General features: G+C 34.6%; 2 protein-coding genes across 2 annotated transcripts; one reads left to right on the top strand and one right to left on the bottom strand.

Annotated features, from left to right (window-relative positions):
- The first annotated feature begins 5,212 nt into the window (after positions 1-5,212).
- On the top strand, positions 5,213-6,406 carry LOC129306920 (zinc finger protein ZAT5-like). The gene has a single exon (XM_054947730.1). The coding sequence runs from the start codon at positions 5,500-5,502 to the stop codon at positions 6,271-6,273; it is 774 nt and encodes a 257-aa protein (XP_054803705.1). The 5' UTR covers positions 5,213-5,499; the 3' UTR covers positions 6,274-6,406.
- A 4,759-nt stretch (positions 6,407-11,165) lies between these two features.
- On the bottom strand, positions 11,166-13,900 carry LOC129306497 (ras-related protein RABC2a). The gene is made up of 6 exons (XM_054947126.1): positions 13,517-13,900; positions 13,099-13,167; positions 12,817-12,882; positions 12,431-12,552; positions 11,840-11,968; positions 11,166-11,761 (listed from the first exon to the last, which is right to left on the bottom strand). Exons 1-6 carry the CDS (start codon positions 13,653-13,655, stop codon positions 11,651-11,653), a joined length of 636 nt encoding a protein of 211 aa, XP_054803101.1. The 5' UTR covers positions 13,656-13,900; the 3' UTR covers positions 11,166-11,650.
- Positions 13,901-14,167: the final 267 nt, after the last annotated feature.

Raw genomic sequence — 14,167 nt, 5'->3', positions numbered from 1 at the left:
CTATTAAGTAAAATTTTTAACTCCTCTTTTAATTATCAATAAATATTAATAATTTAAAAATCAACTTCTAAACTAATTTCTATTATCAAAATTTTCTTTTTATTTTATAAATTCGTACCTAAAATACCCAAAAATTAAAAATTGAGTCTCTAACTTAGAATCATAATCCTATAGCCATAATAATTCATTTCTTATCTCAAATAATCATCTAAACCTCAATAAATCAACATATATTTTCAGATCTAGTTTAGAATTTAATTCATAAGCCACAAATTCAAAGATCATCAACAAATTTATACTCTAGAACATTTATTATACTACTGACAACCTCAAAAATCATATTTATTCAATATAAATTTATCCCTCTTCCAGATCTTAAATTTTCTACCACCACAAAATCAGAAATTAAAAAGGAAGGATGACTAAGAAAATTTTTTTAGAACATTTACTTAGTCTTAAAAAGCTTAAAATCACACCCTAAATATCCTATTAAAAATTCTTACCTTAAAACCCAACGCCAGTAAAACTAGACGCTCTCTCTACCTCAACTTGCGCACAGGAAAAATGAAGAAACGAAGAAGTGAAGAAAGAAGGAATGAGGTGGGTTTTTATAAAAAAAATTCAGTGGGTCCCATATTTTTTTATTATTTTTTCTTTCCTCTCTCTTCTTCTTTTTTTTTTATTATTTTATACAATGATTGCACCGAAAGCCGATTGCATTTTCTTCTTTCCTTCCTTCCTCTTTCTCATACCTTTTCTCTTTCTTTCTTTTTATAATAATAATAGTAATTTAATAATATTTATTTATTTATTTATTTTAATTAATTAATAATAATTTTTTTATTATATCCTAAATTAGATTTAATAATTATTTTATACTAATTTACTTACCTCTAAATATTTTTCAAAATTTTTATTAATTTAAATTAACTATTAAAATTTAAATTGGGATGTTATAATCAATATGTACAAAGAATCATACTCTATGTATATACCTAATCAATTGAGTTTTAACACATAAATAGATAGGTGAGGACACAAGACATCCCAATACAAGAGTCCTTGTGCACATGCAAGCTATTTGGTTAGAATTCACTGTAAACTCATATTATAATAAGGAACAACAACCAATCCTGGCATGCACTTGAAAAATAAACTCATTAAATTACTTAAATGGCAATAATCAAGATTTGCATTTTTAGTTCCTTAAATTAATATAAATAATTATGAGAAAATATCTCATAGCTTGCTTGGCTGTATCGAGTATCATAAAGCAATTCAAAATTAAATTAAATAAAAAAATATAAACAAATAAAACAATAAAAATAACATAATAATTAACATATATAATAAAATAATATATATATATATATATATTCTCCCCAATTTTATTTATAAGACGCCTTCTAAAAATAATTTTTAGTCCAAAATATAGGACACTTTATAATAATAAAACAATCTTTTTTTTAATTTTACCCCTTCTTAATTAGCATGATGGTATTTAATGTAGTGATATTATTATTTAAAGCCATGAGTAAAAATGAAAGTACATCTTCATTTTTTATTACATCAACAAAAAAATTAACTTTTTTTAATATGTGTGAAATAGTTGAAAATACCATATAATAAGGACAAAAAAATATGTATATATATATGTATATGTATGTATGTATGTATACATAATATCAAGAAGGGATGAGATGGCATGTCCCAGAGGGTATCCTGAGCCTAGTCTCATTCCACAAGTGTCTCGTCTCTATTTTTTTTTTTGGAAGGGACAAATCTATCTTAACATGATCGAGACAGGTACGAGTTAACTAGAATGGGTATAACCCTAAACACCTTTACTTGTAACTACCAGCTTTTCAGCGGTCTTGGGCCTCCCTCAATTGATGCCTGTTGGCAAAAAAGCAAAATACAAAATGCCTATAAGCAAGAAAAGTTAGCCCACTAGGCCTTTCCTCGCTACAGATCATGGCTTTCGGTTCAGTTCGGGCTCATTTGACTTAGTAACCGCTGATCAACGTCACTGTCTTTTGTACATTTAAAGCCCAAAAAAGGCCCAATATCGTTTCCATTTCATCACCCCTTGAGTTTATAGGGAAGAGTACAATTTACCCCACACCCCCCCCCGGTCAAAACAAAAAACCAAAAAAAAAAAAAAGACAAGACAGAGAAGGGTACTACGCTAGGGTTGATATTTTTTTATTAAGCTCGGTATTGGGTATTGACGATCGCAAAAGTAGCATGTGGGTCATTGCTTTGGATTTCTCATTCAAATTCATGTGATATTCTTCCATTGTTGTGCACCCATACTTCATATGGTATATATGCTCATATATTCACATATGAGGGAAGGAAGAAGATCTAGATCCTGAAGGCTGAAGCAAAAGTTAAAGCAGCATCCTTTATAAGCAACTTGAACCTTTTTTACAATCACTATTTGATCTTTGCAATCAAATAAGCACATAGACTAAAAAAAAACAAAATATCATATAATACCCCCTTCGACAGGGTCCTGTTAAGTGTTAACTATTTTTCTAAAGTTAAGAATATTAATTAAAATTATTTAAATATGAAAGTTGTTAACAACTTTCCAAAATTTCCTCCATCGACTTTGTGAATAAAGTCTTATAGCTTGTTGTCTTTACAAAAGACAAAAGGCATTTCTGAAAACAAGTAATCAATTTTTCATTAAATTTTGTAGAAATCAAGAACCCATGGATATAATGTTATAAATAAGGCTGGAAGGAGTGTGATACATTATTAATTAATTCATAATTTATTAAAAGTTTTAGTTAAAATTTTAATTTTTTAAAAAATATTTATACTTTTTAATTTATATCTTTTAAGAGTTTTTAATAATACGATCTTTAAATATAAAATACAAGAAATTATAAAAGTAAGGATATAATTAAAAAAATATAAAATTTACTTAATATTATATATTTTGAAACAAAAGGTGCTTCTAAAAAGCACTTATGGTCTGAAAGGTATGATTTATTCTTGTATCACTAATTTCCCAGTACCAATGAAATGACATGATCTTTGAAATTATGAGAGCGTCAAAAGGTGTAAACGTCACAATCCATCACATTCTTGTTAACAACTGCTGCTGCTCAATATATCATCAATTTTTTTTCATATGAAAAAGAAAATACCCTAAGCATAATGTTACATATCACATTGAGAGGAGTTTGGAATGATCCTAATGATATAAATAGGTGTGTTACACGTTTTATTGAACTAGTTTTATTAGGAGAGAGTGATAGTTTTATATTAAAATAATATCAGAGCTAAATTCAAATTCACTTAATTAGTGAGCCACCTGTAACATAGACATTACGAATTAGCTAAAAATGTTATTACATCTTATATCAAAAGGATTTTAAAAGGATCTTAACTATATAAATAAATACACTACACATCTCACTAAATTAGCTTTTTGAAAAAAGAGTACCTTATGACAATAAGCACCTCAATCACTTTGCAAGTAAAAATCCGAAGAGAAGCTCTTGATTTATCTGAGAATCTTTTAATTTATGTCACTTACTTCACTCTTGATAGTGCTTCACTATCCTTGATTTCGGGCTTGGTAAAATTCTTTCTACAAGTTCTCTTTAAATATATATCCTTCCTTTATTTTTATCTTTTTGCCCGGCTTACTATTATAAGATATGTGCCACACGTTCTGGAAACCATATTAACTACAAATTTACATATGGATCAACACGAAGTCACAAACGCATGTATCATATATGACAACTTCCAAAGTTTTTTTTTCCTTAAAAAATATCAATCAAGAGGTGTAATCGCAATGGAGAGCGTCGTGAATGATAGTGGTTAAAGAAACAGCATTAAAAAGCTTCAAATTAACACACACACACTTTTCATGTTCTAAAGTTGAAACCAGTGAAGTGGCAGTTGCTGTCAAAAAGAAAAAACAGTGATATTTTTGGGTGAGTAACATAATCTGTCATTTATTTCCTGGGAGCAAGGTGCTGCATGCTTTGCGTCTTGTCAAATGGGAGCACCATTGATTGACCGATGCTTAATTTATTCGGAGACATGGGAAGGTGGAGAGGTAGTGTGGGCGATGGATCATAGACCCGTGATGAACAAAGCGATCAAATATTCCACAATAACTATACAAATCAATCACAAGATTGAGTACAAGCTTCTACGTATGTATAGATAGACGTGTTGAATTAATTAGATATGCTTTGCTTAATTATAACCCACTAGATGTTCAACCCAAAGAAGCGGCGCTGAATCATAACAGCGGCGTACCATTACCAACGCCATTAAGTGCCCCTCACAGGCCCGTTCAGGTTTCGCCACCATTCCTCACGCCCAGAATCTGTCCTCCTCTAACATATTAACTTCCACACAAACACACCCTGAACATAACTCCGGTCTCGGGGGACCCACTACTTCCACGCTGGGGTGCCTTCTATTTTATTCATTCCTTCTTTTATGCAAATTCTAACAAATGCAAAGTCACATGGGAGTTTGGAAATTACAAATCAATGAAGTAATTAGCACTAACTTGGGAGTGGCTGACTATGAGTAGAAGTTGCAGTCCAATATAATCCAAGCTAGACCATACTTTTAACGGACGCCAAATCATTTGGGGCAAGACTATGAGATATATTAATGGAATGGATCACTGGTTGGTTCAAGTAGCAGCGTGATTATTGGGTGATATATTGCCACTACCGAGGCACTGACCATAAAATATAAGCAGTGGTTGGATCAGCTCCGCATGCATGATCATTCCCCCATCAAGTGTGTTTGCGTGCGTCGTGTATCATTCCACCATCTCAAATCAATAATGCATGTCTCATGGCATACATATATATATAAACAAAATTAATAATCAACATTATTGCAAGACGGTGTCTTGGGAGAGAAGCCACAATCTTGTGGAAAAATGAATATCTGTGGAGGGAACTGGATAATGGATTATTATGGATGTTAAATTGAAAGGCTAGCATTATAGAAGAGGATGAAAGAGAGGTAGGGGGTGGAATAGGAAATAAAAACGAATGACGAGAGAGAGGAGAAAGACACATAATAAGGGAATTAGGTGAAAGGCAAATATTGTGGGAAAAAAAAATTGTGTGGTTCCAGGCTTGCGCTGCAATCCTCCAGAAAGGAATCGTTGAGAAAAAGCAACGGGTTTGCTTCAAAGCCAACCGAATCTCACTCCTTTCCTCGCCCTCCTCATGCTTCTTGCCCCTCTTGCATCTTCCTTCTCTTCTCTCTCCTTCCTCACACACCATTCCTCAATTAATTACTAATAATATTCCTATATATATCCTCCTCAGGTTGGGCACTCAGCTCTGGCAAATTCAATCCCTCCACCCTCTTGCCCTTTTCTCTGCTTCTAATAATCCTTCTCACGCCACCCATATAGATCCTTTTATATATCTCTGTTCATATACATTCATTACCTCCGCACAGTCTTCCATCTCTCTCTATCTCTCTTCATTGATCATGGAGGATATCATTCAGGAGCAAGTTGTGGTGGCGTGCAGGGATCGGGCACAGATCATGAAGGGCAAGCTCACCAAGCGTCAAAGGACACCGTCCCCGATCAGGCTAGCCATAGGCTTGCCTTCTGCAACGGACAGCAGCAGTGAGGTCTGTTCCGGTGGGTCTGACGTCCCGAACACGTCGTCATCTGAGTTGAGAGATAACACGCAGTCCACGACGACAACGTCGCCGACGGAGGAAGAGGAGGACATGGCCAATTGCTTGATTCTTTTGGCTCAAGGGAAATTCTCACATCCCGTGGCCGTACCTAAGGATGGGGCATACCTTTACCAGTGCAGGACTTGCGACCGAGGCTTCCCTTCGTTCCGAGCGCTTGGCGGACACAGAGCCAGACACAAGAAGATGAAGCCCAGCCCAGAAGAAAATAATCAAGATGGTGGGTGCGATGAGTACTGCACCACCACTGCTCTCTCCTTGAAATTATCCAACAGGGTTTCTTTGTGTAGCGGTAAATCGTCCAAAGTTCACGAGTGTTCCATTTGCGGGGCTGACTTCTCTTCCGGGCAAGCCTTGGGGGGTCACATGAGAAGGCACAGAACTTTGGTGAACGAGTCATCCCAGGACGTCAAGAAACCCAGAAACGTCTTCAAGCTGGACTTGAATCTTCCGGCTCCTGATGAGGATCATGATCACTCGGAATCCAAGTTTCCTTTTCACTCCAAAGACTCCGTCCTTGTCTTCTCGGCGTCTCCTTTGGTGGATTGTCATTACTGATGAAGTATCTCGTAGGTTAACTAACCTCTCCGAGAGACAAACTTGTGTCCACCATATTTTTTATATTCTCTTTTCGCTCAGGTTAACGTGTACCAGATAATCAGATTAATGCCCATTCTTTCCATTCTTTTAATATTGCTCCGTTTGATTCGTCTGTGTATAATACGCAATCAAAATTGAATTTCTTGGGATGAGCGGCTCAAGAGTAGGTTCGCAATCTTTTCATTGGCTGGTTTTGATGAGCAAGTTGTTTACGAGAGATATCAAAAGGAGAAGAAACTCAGCAGTCCTGCAGGAGTTCGCCACTGTCCACCAACACAAACCTCGAAACCAAAGTAGTGGATTGCATCATCTTGGATATCTTTCCTTTTCGAGAAAGGCGAGTCCCTCTGATCACAAAAAATGTTACCAATATAAGTAAAATACTTGTGCTACTTTTTAAAATGAGTGTACTGTAGATATACTGAGCGATTTTAAAGTCTAATATTTTAAATTAACTTGCCATCACTTAATTGAAGGAAAAAAATTTCACGCAGACCAAGTTAAAAAAACTATTTTATTTTTAAGAATCTCCAGTGTTAACTAATTGAATAAACACTTATAAATTTTCATATTTCTAAATTTAGGTATAACTTACAAATGCTCGTAGTTTAATTGTTAATTTCCCTTATGGCAAAGTTACATAGATATAACTAATTTTTTTAGTGAAAAAATTGGGCCAGTCGAAAAGTAATTTTTTTTTCGTATTTTCCAGAATCTGAGCATAGATTGTACGTGGATGGTACATTTTATATTGATGAACTATTTTAATTTTTAACTCCAATTCGGCCGAATCACCGTAGATTTTAATTTTGAGTGGGAGACTAGCCTGTACGTAGTGTCATTCAGTTCTGCTCCAACATATTCATGCTAATTTAGCAAGAAAAATATAGTCAATTTATATGAGACATGTTTCTCAACGATCATCACTTAGTCAACGTTTTGACTTAGAATGTAAAAAAGAAAGCATGTGTCACGCCTTGAAAAATTTGATGTGATCGGCACGAGATATATGCACAAACATATATCCCTTAAATCTTGATTAAAGAAACTTTAATATAATATTTTAATTCATTTAAAATAGGATATAAAATCATTGTAACATTTTTTTTTCACAATTTATAACATCAACTCAATAAAAGGGAGCTTCGCTCCTCAGTAACAATCAACCAGCACAATATAAAATCAAGACTCTAACTGTAAACTATGTGAAGCACCTAAAACATTATGTATAAAAATATAATATATAAATTATAAATTTACATTAAAATAGAAATTATCCAAAATGGCGTCTCAACTTAAGTCTATAAGCAAAATTCCTCCAAGAATCTAATGGAGATACAGGGTCAGCTATGCTATCTGAGACCAAAAATATTTTTCAGTGATTAACGTCCCAACCATAACATTTTGTAGATTCAAAATGAATAAAATACAACATATACATAAATTAAAGAGAAAGCAATTCAATGAAATCAAATTTGTATGCTTAAAATAAAAGTTCTATATAACTTCAATATCAAAAAACTTAAAATCTATAATAATAAGACAGCTTTAAAATTTGATCTTGATAATTCAAAATAATTAAATAAATGCATAAATAAAATAACAACATTTGCTAAAAAACTATTAAAGTGTGAAATCATTAATTAATTAAAAATTCAAAACAATTCACAAATATGGATACACAGTTCATGAGGATAAATAACCAAACGCGGCTTATGTCACAAAGACAAACATAAATGCACATTCTACGAGAGTAAGTAACCAAATGCAGTCGAAGCTATGAAATAAATGTGACTACACAATTCACGAGGATAATGCTAACCAAACGTGGCTTGAAGCCATGAAACAAAAGTGAGTACGATGCTCACAAATAACCATTCTTCCGTTCCACGTGCGTTGGCCATCGCACGGGGCTAGCACCTCCTATAAGCACCCTGCTAGTTGGGTGTATCATGGCATGCTAAAGACTAACGAAACTGCTGTTAGCAACTAGTGTTCTGTATAAAATCTTCTCTAAATTCATTTTCAAACATACGAGAAAGTCACATTGTTAAAATGCAGTTTCCATTATCAAAATCAAACTTGTATGAAGAATTTTGAATATTAAAAACTTACCAGAATAAAACTTCATAAATGATACCCATACTTACATTTATTGAGGAACCAAAATTACCAAAGCTGATAAAAATAATTTCATCAATCTTAAAAGTATCCTTTATAAGAAAAAATAAATACATGTCATAATTTAAATATTTTCCCACATCCTTTTATAATTTTTTAGGATAAAAATAATTTAATTAAAATCATATAAAATATATAATATAATTGTTATTAAATAATTCAAATAAAAATATTTTTTAATAAAAATTAATTATAAATTAGTTGAGATATTATACCTTTATCTGTAAAGTTTTTAAGTGTATAATTTATTTTTAAACTACTCCTGTAGGCCAATGCTCTGTCCTAAAATTCCTCAAACAGCAATGACGAGAGCAGAGAAAGAACAGGGAAGCGAGATGCTAGCTGGACGAACAAGGAGAAGGAAGAAGATGATGATCCTCCCGCATCTATATTACGACGGACACATACACCACACTGGCAACTAGAAATGGAAGAGGAACATTCGGTTCGAAGCTTCTGGACGAGCTCCCTCTTGCTGTCTCAACTGAATTTTCCACCGCACCTCAGGACGACAAAACAGAGGAAGAGCAAGAAGGAGAAAAGGTTGGCCGTGCGAGCTGAACAAGGGAGGGTCTGTTGCAACCAAAGCAAGAAGAAAGAACAACGACCAACTACACAGAAGAACGAAAGGTTGACTGACTGAATCACAGCTAGCATCAGCGAGAAGTTGGCAACGTAAAACAGGGGAGAGGAAGGAAGAGCAAGCCCAACAAACCAGCACCTTAATTGATCTCCTTGTGACGTCAAACTCATGGCAGCTTGAACTCCATGCCAACAGCCAACTAGGAACGAGGAAGGAAAGGAGAGGACGACAGTGAATGAGGGAAGGAGGAGATGGAAACCGACAGCACAAAGGAAGGAAAACTCACAGCAGTGCTCCCATGGCAGCGCACCAGTAGAGGAAAAAAAAAATCCAGGCGCACCTTCAATGGCCAGAGATCGAAAGGATGAAGGAAGAGGAAGGTAGTCTCGCGAGCTCTCGAAGGTTCCAAAATGTAGATGGAAAAGATGATGAATAAAATCTGATGGTGCGGATTTTACTTTGAGCTCCGTTTCCCATTCATTGTTTTTGTATTTAGAGATATATATATATATATATATATTTTAAGGGCAAACTAGGAATTTTACTATAGGCTGAAGTGAAAATAAATTTCCTACTTTTCAGTTTCAGAATTCGAGCCAAGCATCAAATGATAAAGTTTTCACTAAGCGTGTATGCTTTTCTCACTATATTTGGTTCAAAACAAAATAAAAACAAAACAAAATATTTAAAATCCTTCATTATAAATTTTAAATTTTTACTTAAAATTTTAGATCTTTACAATAATAGTAATATAATTAAAGAATTATGAAAATATTAAATTGCCAAACAAAAATTAAAAAGAATGAAAAGAAAATCTGATATATTAAAGTCTAATGAGAACATTTCTAATTTTAATAATAATTACATACCAAAATTATTACATACCAAAATTTTTAATTTTAATAATAATTTTTTTTTTAGGTCATCAGAGCATGGGAGTATTGTGGTAATTTGGGACACCCCACATTAGGTCCTCGCAAGACTTTTTTTTTTTTTTGACCAATCATGCATATAGAAAGGACTAGTTGGAACTAAATAGGGTAAGCTGAAATCTACATACACTCTCCCTCTACAGATCTTTTAAAATTTCTATTCACGTATTAAAAAATATAATCAATACACAGAAATATTGACTATATTGTCGAATTTGTCTCTAAGCTTAATAAAGATTTTTGAACTTGTTGGAGTAAATAAGACTACATTACGAAAAATATTAAATACTACTTTGAACTTTTAAAAAGACATACAAAATAAAACACAAAATTTTCCCTAAAAAATATATATTTTAAAATAGAGGGAGCACGAAGCATGTGGTGGGTGGCTGTGGACAACAAACGATGGTGATATTTCGAGATTACAAGTGAAAGCAAATGATGAGATGAATACATGATTGTCCTATATATGTAATATTGGAACAAAAGCTACAAGCTTTAATTTCCAGCCACGTACTATTTATTTTTGTGTCTCTTTTTGACTCCCAACCCACTCGATCAAACCTCCAAACGGATATCTGGCTTTGAGGGGAAAAAATCTAACGGATAATGCTCCTCCCCGCCCCTTTTCTAACTTCTGTCTTTTCTTTTTAGGAATGCAATAGCCATGCAAGTTCTTGCTCAGAACACTTGGTCATGGTGAGGGTCATTTATTTCCTGTGGCTATACTTTGATTGAATCCCATTCTCTTGGCTCGTCTGATCATAATGTTACATGCATATAGGAGAAACCGAAAAAGCTCTCTCTGGAGTCAAACTATTTCAGGGCGTCAAGTGTGAGTAGGCCCAAGCTAATATAACAAGTCTCTCATTAAGCTTAAAAACTAATATACAATGATATCCAAAAAAAAAAACTAATACACAACAAAAGAGAAAAACTATAAACTTTAGCTTTAGAATTTTGAGCGAAGATGCAGTATCTTTTTGTTATTTTTATCCACCCGTTCTCTTCCCCTATTTCCGAGCAGTTACTCCCAAGTTTTGACATTATATGTATAGTATGTACCAATTAATTCATATTCAAACATTATTAGATTCAAATATAAACGAGGAATCACGAATGTAACTCATTCAATGTTGTTCTGCTGCAAATAATTGGTAAAAGAAGTATTTAACCACCTCTTCATATATATATATAAACAGTACAGTTCATGTTAACAGAACTTGTTAGAATTTTTATATTATATATAAAATATAGATTTCAATGAGCACCATGAGATACCAAACTGCAACCTAATTAATGACACACACGATCTATGAAGGGGGTGATCCTGGAAGCATTCATCTGTTCAACATTAACAAAGTCTACAAGGTTGCATTGATTTATTGGTCAGGTGTGAGCTAAAATGGAGAACATAAAGGCAAGCACATTTTCACAGGATAATAGGCATAATGTTGGAGGAATTTTTCACTTGTTAGTGCAAAGTATAATGCGACGGGCAGACAATGACGAGTCAGAAGCCAAGGATGAAGCTTTTGTTTTCGTTTTTTGGCCGAAGGAAGAAGCTTAATTAATATACATGATATGTCCAAGGCTCCAAGCTGTGCTACTCAAGATTCACTGTCCCCCGAAATGCATTTTAGGAGCAACAAGCACCGTTCTCAGATGATCGGGGTTCCTGTTTCTGCTTTAGAATATTCCTTTTAACCGAGGTTGATCCTTCTTCCAAAAGACTAGGAACTTCCATTATCTATCAAACAACAGCCGATTTGTTATCAATGTATAGGGGTAAACAATGTACAGAATAATCTCAGAGTCTCAAATGTACCTTCAGAGCAAGTTCCTCGAAGCATTTCTCCACATTTTCTCTAGTTTTAGCACTGCATTCAAGAAACAAAGAGCCCAACTCTTCGGCGAGGGCTAAGCCCTCTTCTCTGCTCACAACCCTTTCAGAATCCTGAACACAAATGAATAACCATCAAGTAAACTAACGAACAGAACACGTCAGGAAAAAAATTATGCTAGTAAAAGACCCCTGGAAATAAGCAGTTCCAGCCTAGATTTCAAAAGATGATTCTCCTAAACATGCAGGGCTTTGCCCTTTGTGAAGTGAGCTGCTTTTCATTTCATTTATTAAGATCTTAGCTTGTTGCCTATGTCACCATTGTCTATTCTTCCTAAAGCTGTCGTAGTAGTACATATTAACTAGACTGGTGCCTCACTGACCAGAGACACAGGGTAGACAACCTGAATTTTCTTTCATTACCCTTGTAAATGGAGATGAACTCAAAACTTAATATTTCATCATGCTACATTACTATATTTCCCTGTACTTTTATTGACGGAATATTTCCCTGTAATAACCAATTCCTTCCCATACCTTGTATAAATAAATACAAAATCATAGCAAAAATCTTACCCTGTCAACTTTGTTTCCAACTAGCATCTTCACACAATCCTGATTAGTTGAATAGAGTTCCACTTCCTTAGACCATATTTCTGATAAGTTTGTGAATGTGTCTCTCCTTGTGACATCATAAACTAAAATGAGAGCAAACAATAAGCATTGTATTAAACTATAATTCCCAACAATGGAAATGATTCCTTTTAAATGCTTAATTTGGTCATCATATATCAGACCTCACTCCAACATAACAGATGCCATGAAAACCACCAATAAAAGTATCAAGAGTCACGTAGCTCAAAACAAGTCTCACCCACCAAATTTTCCATAAAGCAATTCTCTACAGAGTCTTCTAGCCAGAACTCAACATGGAGATAGATTTTGGAATTAGTTTAGCATACCCAGAATGATTCCTTGCGCTCCTCTATAATATGAACTTGTTAGAGTTCTGAACCTTTCCTGCCCAGCTGCAAAACAGATATAACGTTTCACAAAAGGGAAAGCATTACTGAACAGTCACTTGTGTCAATGGACATATGGTCCACATGATATAAATAAGAGAAAGAATATATTCCACTCTATTTGTTTGATTCCACAAGTCTAGTTGCGGGAGCATTATTGATGAGAAAAAAGAGCCTGATTTCATGAATCAAATGGAAGCACAAGACTTGGGCACAAGTTACCAGTATCCCAAATTGTTAATTTCAATTTCTTCCCACCTACAGTGAGCTGCTTGATCTTAAAATCAACGCCTGCAGATGATGAAGACAAAAGAGCAGTTAGATTAGATCATTTCAGAAACGGAAAGATGCTTCTTAAGGGTTCGAGGTTGGTCTGCCACCTTATCATTGAAACGAACTTACAAAGTTCCAACTCAGAAAGTGGATTGTAAATTTAAAATAGAAAATCAGCAGATACTGTTTGCTTGACACGAATCTATAAGAAATATCACAAAATCCCTTGGCTGTTCTGTTCAGAACTTCAGATTGGTGGTGGAAAATAGCAATCAAGATGTCAGAGTCATGTCATGATAGGTTCAAGTCCGAGATTTCCAGAGGAACTTGATAGAATGAATAAGCAAATGAGAGCTTAGATAAATACCAATGGTTGGGGCAAGATCTTCAAGAGAACTGGATATGAAGCTGACGAGTAGACTACTTTTTCCCACACCGGAGTCGCCGATCAACAAGATCTTGAAAGAGAGATCATAGCCACTGCTCTGACCTGAAGATGAACTCATTATCTCTCTCCCCCGCTCTCTCCCCTTCTCTCTATAGTGAATCCTTTTCTAATGGACTCTCTCTCTCTTCTCTCTATCTAGAAAGTACAGTGAAAGAAACATGTATATATAAAGTCGGTGTGGGTGGGGTGGGGGAGAGCAAGAGGGAGAGATGTAAGAGAAGAAAAGGAGAAAAGCTTAAAGACACCCCTGTAATGAAGTGCAATGGGGCATCTTTCTTTTGATTAAAGAAAACGGCTACCTTGTTCTGAGTTTCTACTTTCTTCAGACTCGGCTGAGTCACGAACGTATTTATTCTTTTCTTTTTCCGAGCTCATAAATTCCCCAACTTCAAATATGTGGTGCCCAAGTTAGAAACTCCGAGCACCACGTGTAAGGGATTGGGATGGTGTGCTCTGTAAGCAATGCTCTTCAAAGATGTTCGCTTTTGTGTTTTCACCTGTTGGTAAGGTATAGGCACCTTTTCAAGCCAACAATCATATTACTGACCGAATGAAAAAGGGATACTAGTC

This window comes from Prosopis cineraria, unplaced genomic scaffold, assembly GCF_029017545.1.
Source record: "Prosopis cineraria cultivar Desert tree isolate PC_DT_omini unplaced genomic scaffold, ASM2901754v1 PC3, whole genome shotgun sequence".
Taxonomy (NCBI): domain Eukaryota; kingdom Viridiplantae; phylum Streptophyta; class Magnoliopsida; order Fabales; family Fabaceae; genus Prosopis; species Prosopis cineraria.
Note: the sequence above shows the minus strand (reverse complement) of the source record. Positions and strands in the feature narration are given on the sequence as shown.

Bases quoted from the DNA above. Each gene is read 5' to 3' on its own strand.
- LOC129306920 (XM_054947730.1), top strand. From the start codon at position 5,500: ATGGAGGATATCATTCAGGAGCAAGTTGTGGTGGCGTGCAGGGATCGG.
- LOC129306497 (XM_054947126.1), bottom strand. From the start codon at position 13,655: ATGAGTTCATCTTCAGGTCAGAGCAGTGGCTATGATCTCTCTTTCAAG. The intron at 12,553-12,816 runs GTATGCTAAACT...CTCTCATTTTAG, and splicing joins AGCGCAAGGAATCATTCTGG to TTTATGATGTCACAAGGAGA. The intron at 11,762-11,839 runs GTACATTTGAGA...GTTGTTTGATAG, and splicing joins TCGAGGAACTTGCTCTGAAG to ATAATGGAAGTTCCTAGTCT.